This window comes from Pogona vitticeps, chromosome 4 (assembly GCF_051106095.1).
Source record: "Pogona vitticeps strain Pit_001003342236 chromosome 4, PviZW2.1, whole genome shotgun sequence".
In the NCBI taxonomy this organism is placed as follows: Eukaryota; Metazoa; Chordata; class Lepidosauria; order Squamata; family Agamidae; genus Pogona; species Pogona vitticeps.
The window spans coordinates 127,097,391-127,119,710 of record NC_135786.1 but is presented as its reverse complement, the minus strand read 5'-3'; the positions used below and the strand labels follow the sequence as shown (position 1 = coordinate 127,119,710).

The 22,320-nt window shown below is 41.0% G+C and overlaps 1 protein-coding gene across 1 annotated transcript in view; it reads left to right on the top strand.

Moving 5' to 3' along the window:
- Positions 1–22,059, top strand: part of LOC110089733 (cysteine-rich protein 2) — a 58,559-nt gene extending 36,500 nt beyond the window's left edge. Inside the window, exons 3-8 of the mRNA XM_020813009.3 lie at positions 12,534–12,591; positions 15,000–15,137; positions 15,727–15,795; positions 16,417–16,511; positions 19,289–19,346; positions 20,926–22,059. Of these exons, the coding sequence (XP_020668668.3) occupies positions 12,534–12,591; positions 15,000–15,137; positions 15,727–15,795; positions 16,417–16,511; positions 19,289–19,346; positions 20,926–20,993 (486 nt within the window). The 3' untranslated portion in view covers positions 20,994–22,059. The remainder of the gene's footprint in view (positions 1–12,533; positions 12,592–14,999; positions 15,138–15,726; positions 15,796–16,416; positions 16,512–19,288; positions 19,347–20,925) is intronic.
- The last annotated feature ends 261 nt before the right edge of the window (positions 22,060–22,320 follow it).

Here is a 22,320-nt window from a genome sequence, read left to right as displayed (position 1 = left end):
CTGCCACTCTGAGAGAGGCGAAGGAAACAATCACCAGGAATCATGCCTTCATGGCCATGGGCCCTACTTTATGGAAATGGGCTCCAAGTGGAAATTTGGCAGGCCTCCTGTCTCCCGTCCTTTAACAGGATGCTTAAGACTGTGCTGTTTTGGGAAGCTTTTAAGGGCATTCTCCAGTAGGTTATTTTTACAGGCATTCCTGTAGTCTGTTATCACTCGAGGTTTATTTAGTTACTGTATTCGTGTGTGTTGATGTTTTGGTTTATTGCTTTTATGCGTATACCACTCAAAATAGTTGTACACTAAGTCAGCAGTATAACATACAAATCAATAAATCAACCAATAAATAAATAATCCTTGCCAGTCCTGCTCATCTTTTAAAATCGCCTAGTAATATTAACCAATTATGTATTTCTTCTCTCCTGAGCTTTTGTTTCAAATTCCTGGATGACATTTTTAGTTATATATCAGTAAAAATAAAATTTTAAAATTAGACCTATCATTGGTTTTATAGAGAGGATCTGGAGACCTCCAGCACACGGTCCCAAACATTCCCATGTGTGCTTGGTAGATTTGACCTATTATTCCCATTAACAATGAAAGGTAGCTAAACTGAGATAAAATCAGTAAAGGTATTTTTGTTTTTAAACTCCTTGCTTCTTCTCTCAGTATTTCCCATAAAGCAAGATCCCACACCATGCATTCAAGGAAAGGTTAGCAGCACATTTCCAGTGCCTTGCTATTTCTGACATGCAGCTATAAGTAGAAATGTGACAAGATCTTTGTATAAAATCTTAGCATTCTCTGCAAGAAGTAAATTTAGCAAAGTCAATAGCTTAATCTAATTGAAACTGATGGTTTGTTATAACTTCTATTTCTTTATGTATCAATGACCCATACTGACTGATCTATGAAGATTTGAGAGGGAGATACCTTGACAATTAGTTCTCAAAATATTGATTTTTATGCTAGATACTGTACGTGGCTTCAACTCTGTGTCATAGTTGTTGCCATCTTATGTGGGCATATGCAGGAATTTTTCCAGGGTGGAGTGCAACATTTTATAATGTTATAACATCTGATTCTGTGATATTTAGAAGTTAAAACAGAAAATTCTGGGAGTATGACGAACTGTTGAAGAGTGTTATATTCTGGCTTCCCACTGCAGACATCATGGACATCCAATAAAACTTTATTTGGAGGGAGCAACATTTTAAAAAAACTAAAAATCCAAATGCATAAAGACATCAAAAGCAAATCCTAAGAATGTACTGAGTGCTTCTGGCCTCACCATCCTTAACATAACACTGACAATCTTACATAACTATGAAGACTTCTAATGTGAAACCATTTTCTAGAATGGTTTTCTTTCATCTTGGAACTATTCATGGACACCCTAGTAAATAAGCTGCAGAGAATATCTTTAACAGGGATAGAAATTAGCTATTCTTTATTAGGATTTAGAGTTCAGGAGCAGACTGTTCTGTTTATTTTACTTTCCACATTGTTATCAATCACTTTTTATGGTAGCTAACATGAAATAATGTTGTCATTTTTTAAAACATTGAACTGCAAATGTTTTCTTTTGGAATTGTACATTTTGTTTGGGGGAAATTGTTTCTCGGTGGGTTGATGTGGTGTCAGGATAATGACTTTCCTTGCAGTCAAAACCTTCAGTTCTGTCACTATCAAAACATATGGGTGGAAGAATCAGTTTACCTATGAAGGAACAAGCTTTTAACTGGTGTTGGTATGTGTTTTTTTTAATGATGTGCTTTTAGATAACAGTAATAATTTAATCTCCTCCAATAGCCAGCTAAGTTTTAAAATGACTAAGCTTTTAAACTGCTCTGTCAGTGAGAAATTTTAATAAGATATTTTGCTATATGAGCCAGGATTCCACAGGCCTTTGAAAACCTTCCTTGTTCCTCTAAATCAGGTAGATAATTGACACTGAATCAGACACTACAACTATGAATACCGTATTTCCCCAAAAATAAGACAGGGCCTTATATTAATTTTTGCTCCAAAATGCATTAGGGCTTATTTTCAGGGGACATTTCTTCATGTACAACTGTCTACATTTATTCAAATACAGTAATGTCGTCTCCTTCTGGTTGCTGCAGAATGCCTTTGCTGTGGAGCCACCAACTGATGTCATACAAAGTGGCTCTAGGCTAAATGGCATAAAGATAAACGGAAAAGGAAACCTGCTGAACCTTTTTGCAGAGGATTTAGCAATAAAATAATAATTCAGCCTAGTAAAAGAAATTGTTCTTATTCTAGAAACCTTGATAGAATTCAGAAAATATTCTGGATTACAAATCAACACAGAGAAATCTTAAAATAATAAACTTAAACATGAACCATACACTTAAGGAATAATATGCCAGTGCTACCAATATTCCATTTAACATCTGTTGAATACATAAAGGTTATTCTAGCTCATCTCCTCTACAAAATAGTAACTTCAAATTTCAGTCTACATCTCCATCACATTAAATATTTGGACTAAAACTCTCTTTGCTTGAGCAAATCACTGAATTAAGATTAATGTTCTTTCTTTGCTAATAGCTGTTCTAGACATCTATATTTCAGTATGACCAGACTGTGCTTTCTTGCTTCATAAATAACTTCAGATGAACCAGAAACCTTGTCTATCTCCTCAAACACTATAAAAATCGTTTGGAAATACATAGTTGAAAACTTAATCATGCTGCTTGTTGAGGCAAATAGAAATGTTTCTGTTTAGTACTCACAGAGATTATTCATTATATCATAAACCAGATTATATCCAGATAAATGAGATGAGTCCTTTTCTATTGCTCAGAACTTCTAAAATAAGTAACATGCCAGCCCTTTTTGCAAAACATTCTACAAATATGGCGTGCTTGGCAAAAGATAGTAGCCCCCTCTCCCTCACCCTCAACTCCTTTCCTGTGTCACCCCCTATTCATAGGCTAAGGAAAATCCACTCACTTCAAAATGTGGGAGCCCATGGACCTGTGGGTCTTTCTCCCAAACCTGAGGCTCAGACTCCTTGTCAGTTTGATCCAGCTGCAACCTTGTGGTACCAAGTCCGTCAGGTTATTCATTTTACCTCCCTCACCCTATGAAAACCCAAACCATGTATCCAAACCATATGTCCTCTTACAGCTTTTGAAAACCTTATTCTGCAATTAGAATATGATAGGCAGAGACTTACTTATGAAATATATGCCATGGAATATCCCCCAGGAGTTAACGATAAAAGCACGTTTAGAATCTTGCAAAATCCACAAGCACACTGCTAAGTTGGTGTACTCTTAGTATTTATTTATTTATTAGATTTCTATCCTGCCCATCTAGACCAAGGGTCTACTCTTGATTCTAGTACTTGATTCCACCCAAAGTAATCTGTATGAACTAGTGAATGATTCTAGATATTGGAGGGTGTGTGTAGAATTCAGCTGTTACTCACACATACTTGGTGATTTTATCCATTTGCATTACAATCTTTAAAGAAATGGAAATAATAATCAAGTCAACAATACACTTCTCTTCATTCCCAAGTCATTTTTGCTGTTCATCAATGGCAGCAGAGACTTAAAGCACAAGGGTGTAATTATATCCATGTACTTAGTGGCCAAATTGGAGATTGCACTGAAATGAAAAAGTGGTCAGAAGCCTACACAAATTTCAGACATAGAACCTGTTCTTTCATATGTGGTATCCTTTTGTTATTTACATTAGTAATAACAAAGCAATGTATCCTCTGCCCCAGTTTCATGATGGAATGAGTTCTTTTGTCAACTTTTATCTCTTTTCACTTTTCAATAGACCTGCCACAAAGATTAATCAAGAATTTTATTATAATCATATGTACATTTTTATTTGATTGCCATTTTTGTAATGAATAGATTATGTAATAGTTTTCTTGCAGTGTTATAATGGTGGTCGTTTTCACAGAATAATAGAATTGGAAGGGGACATCGCGTCCAAGCCCCTGCTCAGTGTAAGAATCCAAGTTAAAGTATATCTGGCAGATGGCTGTCTAGCTTCCTCTTGAATGCCTTCAGTGCTAGAGGGTTTGCCACCTCCAAGCAATTGGTTGATGCATGTTATGCATGTTTTTTAAAAATCCCAATAAAGATATTTTTTAAAATATTGTTTAATTGTGTTTTAGTATTATAACTTACATTTTTTAAAAAATGTGTACATTCCTTTCAATCTTCTTATGAAACAATTTAGGAGAAACAATGGATGAGTTATAAATCAAATAAACAAATCCTCACCTGTCCCTAGCTCTAAAAGTTCTTCCTACTGACCAAATGTCTGCTTTGTCTGGATTACTTTGTCAGATCATACACATCCTTCCTTGACTTCAGCTATTGATTCAGATATTATCCAAGAATCCCCGATGGTGCATTGCCATCAAATAGTCCAATACTTTCCCAGAAATAGGTGAAAGCCTAGGAAGGTTTGTTGTTCCTGTGGTGAGAATGAGACAAGAGGTATGGATGAACCTGTAGCTTGAGGAATGGCCTTCTCTCAAGAAAGGGTCAAGATCATAGTGGATTTGGAGCTACCAGCTGTTCTGCCCCAACCCTGAACTCATATGTAACATTTCTGTGCAGAGGCATGTGCATGCACACAAATAAATACAGTGGTGCCTCGACTTACGAACGTCCCGACTTACGACCAATTCAAGTTATGACCAGCTCTGGCTGTTTTTAAATTATTTTCCAAAACAAATACATCAGTACAAAATACTGACTAACAATCTAAAACTCAGTGCACCCCCATACCCACGGGACCCTTTGGAGTAATCATTTTATTGCGAACCTCTTTTCCAAAATTGTATTGATTGTTGCTTAGAGGCTTTCCCCTTTCCTTTCAGTAATACAAATTCAGTAAATCTACCCCAAAGAGCATAAAAAATATTCAGTCTTACTTCTCCTCTTTTCATCTTTAGTTCAGTAGTCAATTTGTCATTTAATGCAATGCCCCATACTTTGTTATACCAATCTTCTAATTTGTTATCATGTTTGCTTTTCCAGAATCTAGCTATTAATAATCTAGCACTTGTCATAAAATTAGAAATCAATTCCTTTGAGTAACAATCTAGTTCTACCTTATCAAAAATTGACAGCAAAGCAATTTTTGAGTTAAATTCAATATCTTTTTCAAATATATCACATATTTCCTTAAAAATCTATTTCCAAAATTTTGAATCCCACCACATATGATATGTGCCAATTTCTTCATCACATTTCCAACAGGCCTTAGAATAGTCTGAATTTATTATGTTCAATTTCACTGGAGTCATGTACCACCTTAAACTATTTTTTTTAAAAAAATGCTCCTTTATTCTTGCCGACATTAATCTTAGAACTCTCATCTTCCAAATTTTTATCCAATCCTCTGTTCTAATTTCTGTGTTTAAATCATGTTCCCAAATTGATTTTAATCATTCTGTTTCAATGTCATTTTCCTCCTGATCCAAAATTAAGTTATAAATTTTACTTACTTCTCCCTTCTTGAAAGCATCCTTCTGTATGTCTTCATATAATGATAGAAATTGTTCATTCTCTACATTTGTCATTAATCCTCAACCATTCATTAGTCCATCTGTCGAATTGGATATAATTGTACCATGATAATTTATTAAGTTTGAAGCTTAACTATAATCTGATCCTTCAAACTCATTTTGACCATCCAGTCCTTCAATCTGGCAACCTTTTTTATCCTTAAACAAATCAACAAAGCCCTTCAAGTGTGCTGGGAAATTTTCTATTTCAGTCACCAATTTTAGTGGTGAAGTAAAAGGACAAAACTTCTTTTTTATATCTGTTCCTCACATTTACCATGTTTCTTAAAAAGGGGTTATTCACCTGATTTATTATATTTCTTTTTATTGCATTGAACAAGTATTTAAGTCTTACTCTGTGTGGGGGGAAGAAGTAGGAGTTGCAAGTTGTGAGATCAGAGCTATAAGGAGGGTTACGGTCAGGACCAAGCAGCAGTGCATGCCTAGATTATATGACATTCCCTTTGAGTCACGGCATTTGCCAACATATTTAGCACTAAATAATCATGAACTTAAAGAAACAACCTTATGCGTTTGTACTGAGATGTTAGAAGTGCTGAGATTGGTGGTGCTTACCTGTGTACATTAGGGATTCTTGCCTTATGGCATGATCCTACCACCAGCATATCCATTTAATTCTGCCAATAAAGGGAACTCTTTACTGAGAAAAGCCCAGTTTTTCTAGAAGAGCACTTGGTCTTTGTTCCTAGGAAGTCTCTCCTCTTTGGGAGACTTTCTGTCCTCCAAATCAGTTGGTCATATGCACTTCAGAGGCCCAGCAAGTAACAGTGGCAAGGTCTGTTACTTGTCATTAACAGGAGCTTGTTTCTGAGAGGAAACGGTGATAAGAGAAGAACATATTTTCACCTTAATGCAAAGAATGTACCACTTGTACTGCCATTTATCAAAGCTGCCACAGAAGGAAAGAGTGGACAGAGCCAGCGGGCAGGGTATTCTTCAGTCTCGTTGCAGCCGTTGGAAGGCAGAGAAAAACAGGAGGGAGATACCACGAAGACTGGAGGCAATCCACTGTTTTTCTTTTGCCCAGCACAGAAAGCAGAGGGGGAAAAATGCTAGCTTATGCCCCCTTTCTGGTTTAAAAGAGGGAAGCCATGTGGGAGGAAATCTGCCAAAATACCTGGCAAAGTGCTCAGGTGTTAGTGAGATAGACGTTTAGAGAAAATGTTTTGGCAATGAGTCACTTTCATCCATTTTCAGTTATTAGCAGAATTTCATGCACTAGAAACTCCTAACTATGGCTCTTCTGTGCTATGTGTGGATATACACGCCGTTTTCCCTTTCTGTCTGTGTTTAGTCGTTTAGTCGTGTCCGACTCTTCGTGACCCCATGGACCAGAGCACGCCAGGCCCTCCTGTCTTCTACTGCCTCCCGGAGTTGTGTCAGGTTCATGTTGGTTGCTTCGCAGATACTGTCCAGCCATCTCATCCTCGGTCGTCCCCTTCTCCTCTTGCCGTCACACCTTCCTAACATCAGGGTTTTTTCCAAGGACTCTTTTCTTCTCATGAGATGGCCAAAGTACTGGAGCCTCAGCTTCAGGATCTGTCCTTCCAGTGAGCACTCAGGGTTGATTTCCTTTAGAACTGATAGGTTTGTTCTCCTTGCAGTCCAGGGGATTCTTAAGAGCCTCCTCCAGCACCACAATTCAAAGGCATCAATTCTTCGGCGGTCTGCTTTCTTTATGGTCCAGCTCTCACTTCCATACATCACGACAGGAAAAACCATAGCTTTGACTATTCGGACTTTTGTTGGCAATGTGATGTCTCTGCTTTTCAAGATGCTGTCAAGATTTGTCATCGCTTTCCTCCCAAGAAGAAGGCGTCTTTTAATTTCAGGGCTGCTGTCTCCATCTGCAGTGATCATGGAGCCCAGGAAGATAAAATTTGACACTGCCTCCATGTCTTCCCCTTCTATTTGCCAGGAGGTGATGGGACCAGTGGCCATGATCTTAGTTTTTTTGATGTTGAGTTTCAGACCGTTTTTTGCACTCTCCTCTTTCACTCTCATTACAAGGTTCTTTAATTCCTCCTCACTTTCTGCCATCAGAGTGGTATCATCTGCATATCGGAGGTTGTTGATATTTCTTCCGGCAATCTTAATTCCGGCTTGGGTTTCTTCCAGTCCAGCCTTCCGCATGATGTATTCTGCATATAAGTTAAATAAGCTGGGGGACAGTATACAGCCTTGCCGTACTCCTTTCCCAATTTTGAACCACTCAGTTGTTCCATGACCAGTTCTGACTGTTGCTTCCTGTCCCACATATAGGTTTCTTAGGAGATGGATAAGGTGGTGAGGCACTCCCATTTCTTTAAGGACTTGCCATAGTTTGCTGTGGTCCACACAGTCAAAGGCTTTGGCATAGTCAATGAAGCAGAAGTAGATATTTTTCTGGAACTCTCTGGCTTTCTCCATAATCCAGCGCAAGTTAGCAATTTGGTCTCGAGTTCCTCTGCCTCTTCGGAATCCAGCTTGTACTTCTGGGAGTTCTCGGTCCACATACTGCTGAAGCCTACCTTGGAGGATTTTGAGCATAACCTTGCTAGCGTGTGAAATGAGTGCAATTGTACGGTAGTTGGAGCATTCTTTGGCACTGCCTTTCTTTGGGATTGGGATGTAGACTGATCTTTTCCAATCCTCTGGCCACTGTTGAGTTTTCCAAACTTGCTGGCATATTGAATGTAGCACCTTAACAGCATCATCTTTCAAGATTTTAAGTAGTTCAACTGGAATGCCATCACCTCCACTAGCCTTGTTGTTAGCCAGGCTTTCTAAGGCCCACTTGACTTCGCTCTCCAGGATGTCTGGCTCAAGGTCAGCAACTACATTGTCTGGGTTGTCCGGGATATCCAAATCTTTCTGATATAATTCCTCTGTGTATTCTTGCCACCTCTTCTTGACGTCTTCTGCTTCTGTTAGGTCCCTCCCATTTTTGTCTTTTATCATGTTCATTTTTGCGCAAAATGTTCCTCTAGTATCTCCAATTTTCCTGAACAGATCTCTGGTCTTTCCTTTTCTGTTATCTTCCTCTATTTCTTTGCATTGTTCATTTAAGAAGGCCCTCTTGTCTCTCCTTGCTATTCTTTGGAAGTCTGCATTCAATTTTCTGTAACTTTCCCTATCTCCCTTGCATTTTGCTTCCCTTCTCCTCTCTGCTTTTTCTAAGGCCTTGTTGGACAGCCACTTTGCTTTCTTGCATTTCCTTTTCTTTGGGATGATTTTCGTTGCTGCCTCCTGGACAATGTTACGAGCCTCTATCCAAAGTTCTTCAGGCACTCTGTCCACCAAATCTAGTTCCTTAAATCTGTTCTTTACTTCCACTGTGTATTCATAGGGGATGTAGTTTAGATTATACCTGAGTGGCCCAGTGGTTTTTCCTACTCTCTTCAGTCTAAGCTTTAATTTTGCTATGAGAAGCTGATGATCAGAACCACAGTCAGCTCCAGGTCTTGTTTTTGCTGACTGTATAGAGCTTCTCCATCTTTGGCTGCAGAGAATATAATCAATCTGATTTCGATATTGCCCATCTGGTGATTTCCATGTATAGAGTCGCCTCTTGTGTTGTTGGAAAAGAGTGTTTGTGATGACCAGCTTATTCTCTTGACAAAACTCTATTAGCCTTTGTCCTGCTTCGTTCTGAACTCCAAGGCCAAACTTCCCTGTTGTTCCTTTTATCTCTTGGCTCCCTACTTTAGCATTCCAGTCCCCTAGAATGAGAAGAACATCTTTCTTTGGTGTCAGTTCTAGAAGGTGTTGTAAATCTTCATAGAATTGTTCAATTTCAGTCTCCTCAGCAATGCTGGTTGGTGCATAAACTTGGATTATTGTGATGTTGAATGGTCTGCCTTGGATTCGTATTGACATCATTCTATCATTTTTGAGATTGTATCCCATTACAGCTTTCCCCACTCTTTTGTTGACTATGAGGGCTACTCCATTCCTTCTACGGGATTCTTGCCCACAGTAGTAGATATGATAATCATCTGAGCTGAATTCGCCCATTCCTGTCCATTTTAGTTCACTGATGCCCAGGATGTCGATGTTTATTCTTGCCATCTCCTGTTTGACCACCTCCAGCTTCCCAAGGTTCATAGATCTTACATTCCAGGTTGCTATGCAGTATTTTTCTTTACAGCATTGGACTTTCCTTTCACTTCCAGGCACATCCACAGCTGAGCGTCCTTTCGGCTTTGGCCCAACCACTTCATTAGCTCTGGAGCTACTTGTACTTGTCCTCCACTCTTCCCCAGTAGCATGTTGGACGCCTTCCGACCTGAGGGGCCCATCTTCCAGCGTCATATCTTTTAGCCTTTTGTTTCTGATCATGGGGCGTTCTTGGCGAAGATACTGGAGTGGCTTGCCATTTCCTACTCCAGGTGGATTGCGTTTAGTCGGAACTCTCCACTATGTCCTGTCCGTCTTGGGTATCCCTGCACGGCATAGCCCATAGCTTCTCTGAGTTACTCAAGCCCCTTCGCCACGACAAGGCAGCAATCCATGAAGGATGGATTGTCTACAACAAGGTTAATTGTCATGGGGAAGGCTAACAATTGTCTCTCGAGCTGGGAGTAGTTAAGATCCTGGCACAATATTTGCATCCCACTCTCTCTGCATCGGACAAGCTTTAAAAGCCTAACTTGTATAGTAGTTGACTATCTATTCCTTAGTCCGCATTGAAACTCCACTGAGCACAAAAAGCCAAGATTACAGGGAAAGGTGCTCTAGATGTAAACAGAGTGACAGTTTTCACTTAGCCATGAAACCCGCCTCTTCTGTATCTCAACTATTGGAGCCAAAGGCAAAGCAGCTGCTAGGAAAAGAGTGCTATTTTCTATTCCCATATGCAACTGAACAGTGTGGGTAGCTTTTCGCCAAGAACCAGGACTTTGTTGAAAATGGACAGTTCAAATCCACATAAGACTTTATAATTCATTCTGCCAAAAATATTAATAGTGTACCATGTTTCCCCGAACATAAGACAGGGTCTTGTATTAATTTTTGCTCCAAAAAACAAACAAACAAACAAACAAAACGCATTAGGGCTTATTTTCAGGGGATGCTTCTTTTTTTTCATGTACAACCATCTACATTGATTCAAATGAAGTCATGTCATCTTCCGGTTGCTGCACAATGGTGGAGGGCAGGATTTCACTGAACTGGGGCTTATTTTGGGGGTAGATCTTATATTACAAGCTTCCTGAAAAATCATACTAGGGCTTATTTTCAGGTTCGGTCTTATTTTTGGGAAAACAGGGTAGGTCTAGAGAAATTATAAAGTTTCTGATGGGGTGCCTGGTACATTAGTTGATGGTTTAAAGAAGGCCATCTCAGAAGCCTACCAGGTAGCCAGATCTCCAGCTTTCCAATGAAAAGAGCAAGTTTATGGCTTTTGTGGAAAGTGAGATACTAAAGTAGGCTTTTTTCCCTAGGGTTTTTACAGGTTTTTTTTTTAAAAAAAACTCTTTAATCCAATGGAAACTTTGTTACTAGTTTTTAGTACCGGCTGAAGTTTTTTCTATTCTTACAGGCCTTTGCTTCTACCCTTGGTGTTTGTACAGTGGGGTCTTGACTTGAGAACTTAATCCGTATTGGAAGGCGGTTCTCAAGTCAAAAAGTTCTCAAGTCAAATCTGCATTTCCCATAGGAATGCATTGAAAACCATTTGATCCGTATCTGCTCTTTTCCGTCCATAGAAACTAATGGGAAGCTGCTATTCTGCCTTCGACCACTAGAGGGGGATATTTTGTTTCTTTTTTTCTTAGGTCAAGAAAGGTTCAGGGAAGGCAGGGAAAATACAGCCCAGGCAGTACCAGGCAGTCTGAAGACTCCCAATCCACTCTCTAAACGCTGAGAGGAGTGAGGAAGCAGACAGGCACCCTTTTCACTGGCCAACACTTAACCGAAAGTTCAAATTTTGCACTTTCCCTGCCTCCCACGTGGGTTTTTTTCAGTTCTTAACTCAAATCTAAGTACTTAAGTCAAGTCAATATTTTCCTATGAGAGTGGTTCTTAAGTCAAAATGTTCTTAACTCAAGTCGTTCTTAAGTCAAGACCCCACTGTACACAGACTTTTCACTCTGTGTGAGTGTGTCTATGTGTGTGTGTGTGTGTGTGTGTGTGTGTGTGTGTGTGTAAAATATTTGTTGTATTGTTTTTAGATTTTATGGTAACCACCTTAAAAGAAGTTAAAACATTCCAATATAAATAACTAAAATGACATTATCGTATGGGATCGTCAGATCTGCAGTACGTGTGAAAGGTTCAGAGACCTTCTCTTTATGACAAGATACAGAGTTCCTCATTTGTCCTATGAACTTTTTCCACTCCTATGTCCAGTTACTGATTGGACCTACAAGGTCTGCTCGTAAGAGGGTATTCAAAGGCCACTGTTTGTTATGTTTTCAACTATGTCTATGGGTAGATGGGCTTTGAATGCTCAATGAGAAAATGCCCAGACTAATTAAGAACTGTATCTGGTCACATCTGCTTTGCACTTGTCCCATCCACTGTTGGAATAAAGCGCCCCCCCCAGACCCTTCTACTCTTGGAATTTGGTCTTCTGGTCATAAAGACTTCCTGGCTCTGCTTTATCAAGTGATAAGTAGCTTTTGCTAAGTAGTTGCTTGAACTTAACTACCCTGTTTCCCAGAAAATATGACCTAACCTGAAAATAAGCCCTAGTATGATTTTTCAGGATGCTCATAATATAAGCCCTACCCAAAAAATAAGCCCTAGTTAAGTGAAACCCTGCCCTTCACCATTGTGCAACATTGTGCAGCAATCAGAAGATGACATAACTGTAAAATAAAACATCCTCTGAAAATAAGCCCTAATGCATTCTTTTGGTGCAAACATTAATATTAGACCCTGTCTTATTTTCGGGGAAACACGGTAGATCTAGGATAGTCTAATGCTTGCCATTTCTTTATTTATCTTTTCTCTTTTTTAGCATGATGGGAAGCCCTACTGTCACAAACCCTGTTATGCAACTCTGTTTGGACCAAAAGGTATGTTTCTCTTCCAGATGGTTGGGCAGTTGCTGGTGCCAACATAATGGAGACTGTGTCAGTCCTTCTGTCTTTGATCCTCTTCTTTTGTGCTTATTTCTTATCAAAGGCAACCAGTCCTGTGCTGATACAACTTTACAGGCATTTCTGGTGGGGATGCCTTATCTGCCTTTTCTCTGGTGACTGCAGTGTGAGCTACTTTGGGTTACACCATAGAGACATGCAAGAACACTGTGACATGGCATGATTTGTCCCAGTGTGTGTGTGTGTGTATGTGTTTTTCAACAGTCATTGTTCTTCCTGCTTCTCTTTGTTGTTTTATGCTCTCAATTCACGTCTGACTTACAGTATGATAAGGTAAGTGAGATATTTAAGCAGTGGTTTCAGCAGTGCCATACCCCAGTGGGTTTCTGTGGCTGAGCAGGAATTCAAACCTAGGTCTCCTAAGTCTCATTTAAACACTCTGTGCCAATATTTAGTCTTCCTCTGTGCAGTGGTGGACCAGATGATTTCCCATATCTCCCTGCTCTTCTGCCATTGCGAATTGAGGAGGAACAAATGATGCTGCCTGATACTGAGTTAGACCATCTAGCCTATTAGTATCAACTGTGACTGGCAGCACCACGACAGTGTTTCAGGCAGAATTCTTTTCTAGCCCAACCTAGAGACTTTTGGTATTCCATGGAAGTTTCCCAGCCAGGTACTCATCAGGCCTGACCCTGCTTTACATCTGAAATCAAAGGAGGTGCATTCAAGGTGATGTGGTGATAAAACTAAGAATATAGAAGAGGAACATACATGGAGAGGGGGCAGATAACGCCCTCTGTGTGCTGTATTATATCAGGGACTCCCTGGTCAGGAAGGGCCCACACACAGTAAAGCTGGTTCCAGGGTTGCTCCTGCAGCTGATCTCTGAGTCAAGGAAGCTTCGCCCACCACATGCTTTCCTCCACTGGGGAGGATGTGTTGCTAGCAAAGCTGACTTCTTGCCCATGCTTGTGCCTAATTCTGAGGAGCTTCGAGCATCCTGATCATTCTCTCTTTGGGAAGATATAGAGTAGGCAACAAAGCTCCCTGCTGTGGTCTCCAATCAATGATCAGATATAACAACAGCAATTCCCTCTGGGGAGCTAGTGCAGAAAAGGACAGAATCTCTGCTGCCACTGATTGGTGAAAACACGAAAATCCCAGCCCCTGGCCCCTTGCTCCATGTTCCAAATTGGTGGTGAAGTGAGGTGGGGATGGAACCCCCAGGAAATTAAATTTTGTAGAGAAGAGGCAGCAGCGTTCCAAATATGGTTGTTGTGGATTTTTCGGGCTGTTTGGGTGTGTTCTGGAGGTTTTTCTTCCTAATGTTTCACCAGTCTCTGTGGCCGGCATCTTCAGAGGACAGGAGCTAGAACTCTGTGTTCATAAGATGAATAATACTTCATAAGCTGAATTGGGAAGTTTATGACCCAGATGATGCCCACAGCTTGTAATATTTATTTATTTATTTATTTATTTTTATTTATTGTCATTGTAAGTATATACACAGTATACCCATACAATGAAATTTACAGAAACCCAGAGACCAGACACATGCACACACATAAAATTCCCCAAACACTCCCCACCCACTAAAAAATCCCCAAACACTCCCCACCCACTAAAAGTCCCCACTAAAAATATAAACATCTACACCGCAGGCCAAGTAACACAGTCCAACTAACTATTCATACTGGTGGTCTTTAAGCTCATTATTAAAGGATATTATCTCTTACCATAATCACACACACCCTTGTCTTTGTTCTCCAAAGGACTTAACTTTGGGAGACAAAAGAATAGAGAAAGCCTTTAGCAGAACTGTTGTCTTCCCTCCCAGGGCCTTAACTGTATGTTAACATGCCTTATAATGCTGGGGCTTACAGTTGCTGCAGTGTTCAGAAATTAGAACCCAAGGAAGGCAGTGGCCAGATGATCTGTAGCATCACTAGAACATAACAGGAAGGAAGGATTTGAAACTGAGCAAGTTTTTTTCTGGTCACTGGAACCAGGGAAGATATCTGACAAATCTTAGACAGAAAGAGGACTAAATGATGAGCTTCACTGTTTAGTTCGAAAGCATGTAAAATGTGAGTAGATAAATAGGTACCACCTCGGTGGGAAGGTAAGGGTGTTCTGTGTCTAGTCATGCTGGCCACGTGACCACAGAAACTGTCTATGGACAAACGCTAGCTCTACAGCTTGGAGACGGGGATGAGCACCGCGCTCTAGAGTCAGATACAACTCAACTAAACCTCAAGGAGAACCTTTACCTTTACGGTGATATACAAAGTATGAGAAAATATGAGATTTTGTTGAGGATGGGACAGCCCCTGAGAACTTTTGATTGAAAGGCCCTCTGGTCTCTTCTTCTTTCTTTTCAGGTGTGAACATTGGAGGGGCAGGATCCTACATCTATGATAAGCCCCAGACTGAAGGACAAGTGCCACCAGGCCCTATTGAGCATGTATCTAAAGTGGAAGAGAAGAAAGTGAGTTCTGCACCCAGGGGACCTAGCAAAGGTATGTCTTGTGATGCACAGAGGCTGGAAATCTCCGTGGCAACTGAAATAGGCAATGGGGAAGGTTTCTGAGGGCCTTTGGGAAGGTGGGAGGAGACATTCTATGTACCTGTATTTTAATTTAAGGTTTCCTTTCATTACACTAGATTTTAGAATAGTTTTCAATTTAAAAACCACAGAAGCCCTGTTTCCAGTTCTCGGAGTTCTGCTTGGAAAATCTTCTCTGGCCCATTTATACAAACAGTAAACTGCCCTGGTGTTCCTCTGAGAGATCCCTATTTAGTTTTCACATGACTACTACAGACCTGGATAAGGAATGTGTTTTCCAGCCTCATCAGTTCCTACAAAGGGAGCTTCTTAATGCTGGCAAAATTCTCTCCCCTTCCTCCTGCCCTCCGCCTCATAACATACCCCAGAGGCAGCAAAGGTAGGACACTGATGGGTATGTCTCTTGTAACTCTACCTGTCATTTACCGGGTTTAGAGCTTGTTGCTTGATGGGGGGAATGAGTTCAAGGAACTCAGTGCTACAGTTCTTTGGGTGAGAACTGGGCATCTTGGAGAACTGAGGCCTGCCTATCTGTGTTTCAGCTTCCAGCATTACAACCTTCACTGGGGAGCCCAATGTCTGCCCACGTTGCTCTAAGAAAGTCTATTTTGGTGAGTATCATCTGGTACTACATCTAGTCCATCTTTCTCTCTCTGGAACAGAAGATCCTGTAGACTTGGGAAGCCACTGCCTGCTTTGGGCTTGCTGACTCCTAGAAGACAGCAGTCTGGCAAGTTGGTAACAAACGTCCTCCATTTGGAAAAGTTGTATTCTGAGCTTTGAATAATTATGGAAATTGTTTATTATGACTTACAAACTACTTCTTGTGTTTCATCCATCATGCTTTTCCTAGGAACAACAAACTGCACAGGGCACTACAGCTTTGTTTTCTGATTCCTGGAAATGCCTCCTTCTGACTATGCTTTAACCAGATTTTGCTCACATGCTTATTTTTGCCCGCATTAAGCCAGAAATATGGCTCAAAAAAAGAGAGGGAAAACCTGACTTACAGGATGATGAACCACGCAAAGCACCATTTTTTATTTGTAGAATCCTTCAGGCATTTGCTCTGCCTTGGATGTGGTCTGTCAGACCTTTTTAAGATCTTCCGTCTCGTGCTTTCTTCTAAGTCATAAGCTACGTTAATAGAAGTGATGACGGATTGATTTAGAAATTCTTGTGCTAGAAGGAAAAAAAATTGATTCTTTCATGCTGCTGCTTGTCTGTTGTAGCTGAGAAGGTGACTTCACTGGGCAAGGACTGGCACCGCCCTTGCCTACGTTGCGAGCGCTGTGGGAAGACTCTAACTCCTGGAGGCCATGCTGAGGTATGACTCCATAGGCTGAGTTGCAAACTCATCCAGCTTATGCAGATTTCTTGGGGTGAATTTGGTGGGGCTTTTGTGCAGTTGGGTCTCAGAAGAGGCAAAGCATGATCTAGAGCATTGGTTCCTAACCTTGGGTTACTCAGGAGTTTTGGACTGCAACTCCCAGAAGCCTTCACCACCAGCTGTCCTGACTGGGGTTTCTGGGAGTTGCAGTTCAAAAGCATCTGAGTAACAAAGGTTAAGAACCACTGATCTAGAGCAGGAAAATATTTGAGTCTGATTCTCTCATTAATATTTGTAGTAAAATAAAGTACACAATGACATTTCATAATCACTTATTAGTTCTTCCTTCCTTTTTTTTTCTGAATGATTAGTTGTTTTCTCCCTTAATAAACAAATAACTGTATTCTAGGATACCAGAAGAGCAGGGTATCTTAGGAGAGGTCAATCAGTCTGCCATTGCTTCAAAAGCATTTGCACAGACCTTGCTTGTGTGTTTTTCTACAAATGTTCACCCAAACCAGAACCTGCAAAATTATGTCTAAGAAAAATAAGTATAATGTTATTCTGAGGCTGTCCACAACTGAGCAGTAAAAGAATGACATGCTTCAGCTGAAAAAGATGGGCATAGAATGATTCCTGGAGCTGTGGTTTTGGACAGTTACTATTAAACCCAAAGGAAAATAAATAAATAAATAAAACAACCAAACCTTGTGGCAACTTAAAGACTAACTGTTATATTTTAATGGACAGCTCCACTTCTTCAGACATATGAGGCAAAATACAGAGTTTACACAGTAAAACATTCATGTCCAGCTTTAAGGTATAGTGGTGGATGTTTGCATTTCACACGTGCAATAATTTATGCGCTACGTTTTGGGGTTCTGTTCTTTTGAAGTTTGGTTTTGCAAACATTCCCACAAGAGACAGAAAACAAGGCAAGAGCAAAAAATGGGAGGAGAAGAGAGAAGGGGGGGCTGTGGTACCTTAAAGACCAACTGTAAGCAGTAACACAATTGAAGGAGATAAGCAGAGGAGCAATATGTGTTAATACACAGAATATTAACAATTTTTATCTTAAAGCCTTGTAAGGAAAGATAAGTCTAGTAGTTTTTAAGGAAAATAACAGTAGATAATAGCATAATTACATTTGGTAATGATTGAAGAAACCATGACTGTTATTCAGTCCATTTATATGGGTGTCCAGGACAAACAGGACAATCTTTATGCAAAACGATTAATGGACATAAGTCAGACACCAGAAACTGCAATGCATAGAAACCTGTCTCAAACTACTTTAATCTACCAGGGCACTTCACAGGATATGAAAGTTGCTATTCTGGAAAATAAACAGTACAAAACAAGAATATAGTGAGAAACAGTTGAAATAAAATTGATATACACAATAGACATTCTATAAATGGATTGAATATCACTGCCATTCACACTGGTTGAAAACCAGGTCTGACAGTTGCTTTGTGTTTGGGTGAGAAGTGGTTAACTGATAAAAAATGGAGTCAGCTTCTGGAATTTTCCCTTTCATGCTGTCTCTTTGTGAATGGAAGTGAGCAGAAGAGGGTATCCTGTAGACCATCTTGACTGCTGCCTTTGGTGTTGTCAACATTCGGGCCATCTTTTGCTATGTAAAATTTGACATCCTTTTTCCTGCTGGCAACCTGGGCAAGATGTCCCCCAATCTTGAACGATTTCCTAACTTTTTGAATCATGGGTAAAGAAGCACAATATCTCACATTCATAAGCTGGGTTTTTTTTTTTTTTTGAAGAACTGAATTAGTATTAGCTGGATCATATGTCTATTGCAGTGGCTTCTCAGCATTTATATGTATAGCTCAGAAGACTGTCACATAATGTGCACTTCCTTTGTACACAGTATTTAATCTCTCTGTAGAAGAAATGTCAGATAAGAAATAGTCCTCAGAGGTCAGAAAGCACAACTGAGATAGAGCTTTGCTTGTCTGCAATTCTGGCCTGCCTGTTTAAGTGTTTGAAATGGAGCCCTGCTTAGCCAGAATCTTACTGCTTCTGCTGTTCCATCCGGGACTTGTTAGTTTTGGCAGTGATAACCTCCTTTGCTACTGCTCTGAAAAGCAAATAAGCAGCATTCTTCGGTGTCCACGTGGCAACTGTATGCCAGAGGAGCAAGTGAATAAGAGCAAAGATGCCCCCTAGTGTCCAGGGTGGGCTTAGCTTCTGCCAGGCCACTGTTTCTTTGAGAAATACAGGATGCGGAATTTGCAACTTCACTCAAGCATAGTTATGCTTCTTCTTACCAAAAATGGAAGGACAGACAAAGTGCAAGAAGTTGCTGGGCTGCATCCAATCACCCTTACCCAACACAGCAGTAAATGAAGAAATCATGGAGTTGTACTCCGGTAAGATTTGGAGGGCCATAGTTTACTTTATTCTGGATTAACGGCTCTGGCCTGTAGGGTCCAAAGCTGGATATCAGCCTTTCTCCTGAAAAAGCCACAACAGAGACAGATCTCAGTTATGGAACCATCAGAACCTTGTGTTGCAGTTGCCCTCAAGCACATCTGTAAAATGTTCCTGTCAGGAAGTCTTAGCATTTCAAGGTGATGAGTGTTGGATGAGCCAGGTCAGAAGCTTGTAGTTACTTGGAACACATCTACTGCTAGTAAATATGAAAAAGATCCTGCATGTATCTTTGAGTAACTGGGAAGGCTTTCCGGTCGCCAACAGCAGATGTAGCTTGAAGCATAACCCTGATATGTTCCTCTTTGTTTTTCCCCTTCCAGCATGATGGCCAGCCTTACTGTCACAAACCATGCTATGGGATCCTCTTTGGACCAAAGGGTGAGTATGAAACAGATACAGATGGACACAAGGATTAGAAGAGACAAGTATTTTGTGGTTCAGAGATTAGGGGGAGGGTTTCCCTTGAGAATTCAACTGCAGAGTGAGAGGTAAACTATTTTTATTTACTTATTGGATTTATATACCACCCAACTAGAATGGCCAAACTGTTATTTATATGGCCCAGCTGCTCAGCTTGTAGTACTACACTCAAAAGCTTCAAGCAATACTGTATTGTAAAGCTGGAAACCTAGGTTAAGCCACGACATGTGAGACCCACAGACAAGTGTCCTGCCTTCTGGCAATATACTCCTCACAGGAGTTTTAGCCAATGATAGGGGCCATGGACCTTGCCCCAACTGCAACATATCTCTGGAGGGTCTTCTCTCCGTCTTGATTGCATGGCGGTGGGTGTCAGAAGCTGATGCTCAGCCAAATATAAGTTGTTGATGCCAGGTTTCAGGTGGACAGGCTTCATGGTCTTGGAACTGTATAGCAGACATGCAGCTTTAGAAGATATGCAGAGTGAGAGGAGGGATGCTTTAAGCACTCCAAGAGACAGACAAATCCACTTCATTCATATTGTATCTCCAAAGCTGGCTTTTCAAGTGTCATTTCCGTTGACATCATTCCTCCACTACAGAAGATTAGGGGAGTAGGGCAGAGGAATTGGTGGCACTACGGAATATTTCTTATCTATTCACATAGCACTGTCTTGCTGAACTGCTGCCGTGACATCAAGTACTGGCTCTTTTATTGTTGCTGCAATTATAAGAAATAGCTCCAAACAGCAACACACACACCCATCAGAGTGTTTCCCTACTCTCCTGCTTCTTGTCACGACTGCTTCTGATCTGGTTTTCTACTGGCATTAAAAGCTAGCCAGGCACCTAGTAACTTAGGTTAACTGGTGATTGGGGTGGTATTAAAATGAAGAGACGGAAATTTTTGGAGCTAGTTATATGTTACTTGACTCATTCCTTGGTTCTTACTGACACCCCCCCCCATCAGTTACAGTATACCTGTATCACTGTTGCATCAGCGATGTGCTGTGCAAAGTACAAGAAGACAGTCTTTTCCCTGTGGAGTGTAAAATCTAAAGTTGGGCACATTTGAGGATGGCAATAAATCGAACGTTGGAGCCGTGTGCACTTTGGAGTGGAAAGAAACAAGAGAAAAAAGGTGGGAAAACAGTTTCCAGGAAGCTACTGAACCCTGGAAGGAGCAAGAGAGAAGGCAAGAGGAAAGCAGAGCCTCTACAGTGTTCTGCTAAAGAAGACAAGATAACAATAGAGCCTGAAGCCATGCATGGGGAAGTCCATGCAAAGAAAGGAAGAATGTGAGCGAGGGTGCAGTCAGATGGCCAGAAATATTTGCGTCTGCTTGCACTGGAAAGGGTCAGTTTGCTGAGAGCAAAATCCCTTAAAGCAGGAACTTGGCCTCCATAGCTTTATAGGTCCATTACAATGCCGTCATTCCATCATTCTGTGGTCCTCCTTTCCCTTCCCACCATTGATCACCTGGCCGTTCTGCCTTCATTCTTCCCCACTGATCCTTTTTTCCCCTCTTTTTTCTCCAGGAGTGAACACTGGTGCAGTTGGAAGCTATATCTACGATAAAGACTCTGAGGCAAAAGACCAACCTTGAGGGTGTTCTCTTCCAACCACCTCACCTGCCCAGCCCACTTGCACTGCATTCTCTCGACTAACCACCTTGTGTGTTGTTTAGATATAGTGAAGCCAGCTGCTGGCTTGGCCCTGTGGGAGCAGTTGATGAGTAGCTGCACTTGTTTTGCTGTTTCCCCCCTGGACAGGTTGACATTCTTCCTTCCTCCCTCCATTTTATAATGGCTGTGAAAGCACACACAGAGCTGCTTCACTCCCACGGGTTACTCTTTCTGTTTCGTCCCTTGAGCCCAGTGTATTCTGGACAAATGGATCCGCTGCCCTTGTCTACGATCCGTTCCTGTCACACCGTGTCCCCAAGACGTCTCACAACCGCCTGCAGCTCTGGCTGTATTTATATCCATAGTCCCATCTATAGTCTTTTCATTAAATAAGATTGTATACCACACCTCATGGAGTTATTTTCCCTAGGAGCAAATCTCAGCAGCAGGCTCTTCCTGGCATACTAAATGCCTGTATTTGTAAGGATTTTTTTTTTGGAAGTTATGAGTCTTGCTAATACTATTCTAGAGTAAGGCCACTGTCATAACTTGAGTGAGGAGGGAAGGGCAGTTTCTCTGGGCACCTACAGCTTTCTAATACCAACACAATGGAAGAACTGTGGGGGCTACTTTCTGGCGGGAAACGTTGTTCTTCGTTGTCACAGTCAAATAGCCTCCATTATGAAATGTGGGGGGTAGAGATTTGTAAGGGTGTGGGTGTGGGTCTGCATCCAAGTGCACCTGCATTGTGGTGTAGCTTCAGTTACAAAGGAACCAGTTTTGGGGTTTGATTCCCTACATGCTTGAGGTGTATTTATAACCTGAATATAATGTGCTTGTGGCTTTGGAGAATGGTGTGTCTTTCCGGTGTTTCTAGCTTTGGCTGCCCTGAGATGTTAGCCCAAAGGCAAGAGGCACAATCAGCAGCGATCAGGATCTGAGGCAGCACTCGTTAACTATTTGGCAAAGCTTGCATCTTAAACTGCAGACCAGCTTCTACAACTCAGCCTACCTTTTTTTCAGTTAATAAAGGTATTTGATAAACAGCTGATGGTGTGTGAGTGGAATAATTGTTCAGGGAAAGGAAACTGACAAATCTTCTGTACTTATATTGAGAGAGCCGTGTACCCTCAGAACTGTGGGTGGTGGTCTTGCTTTGATACTTCTTAATGTTGTATACAGACAGCTCAGAAAACTGTTACTTCATGAAGGTCTCCCTTCCCTCCAACTGGTGGCAGCGCCTATGCCGGTGAACAGACTTGTGAATGTTGTCTTCTGATCTCTCCCCCACATATTGAGGTCTTGAGG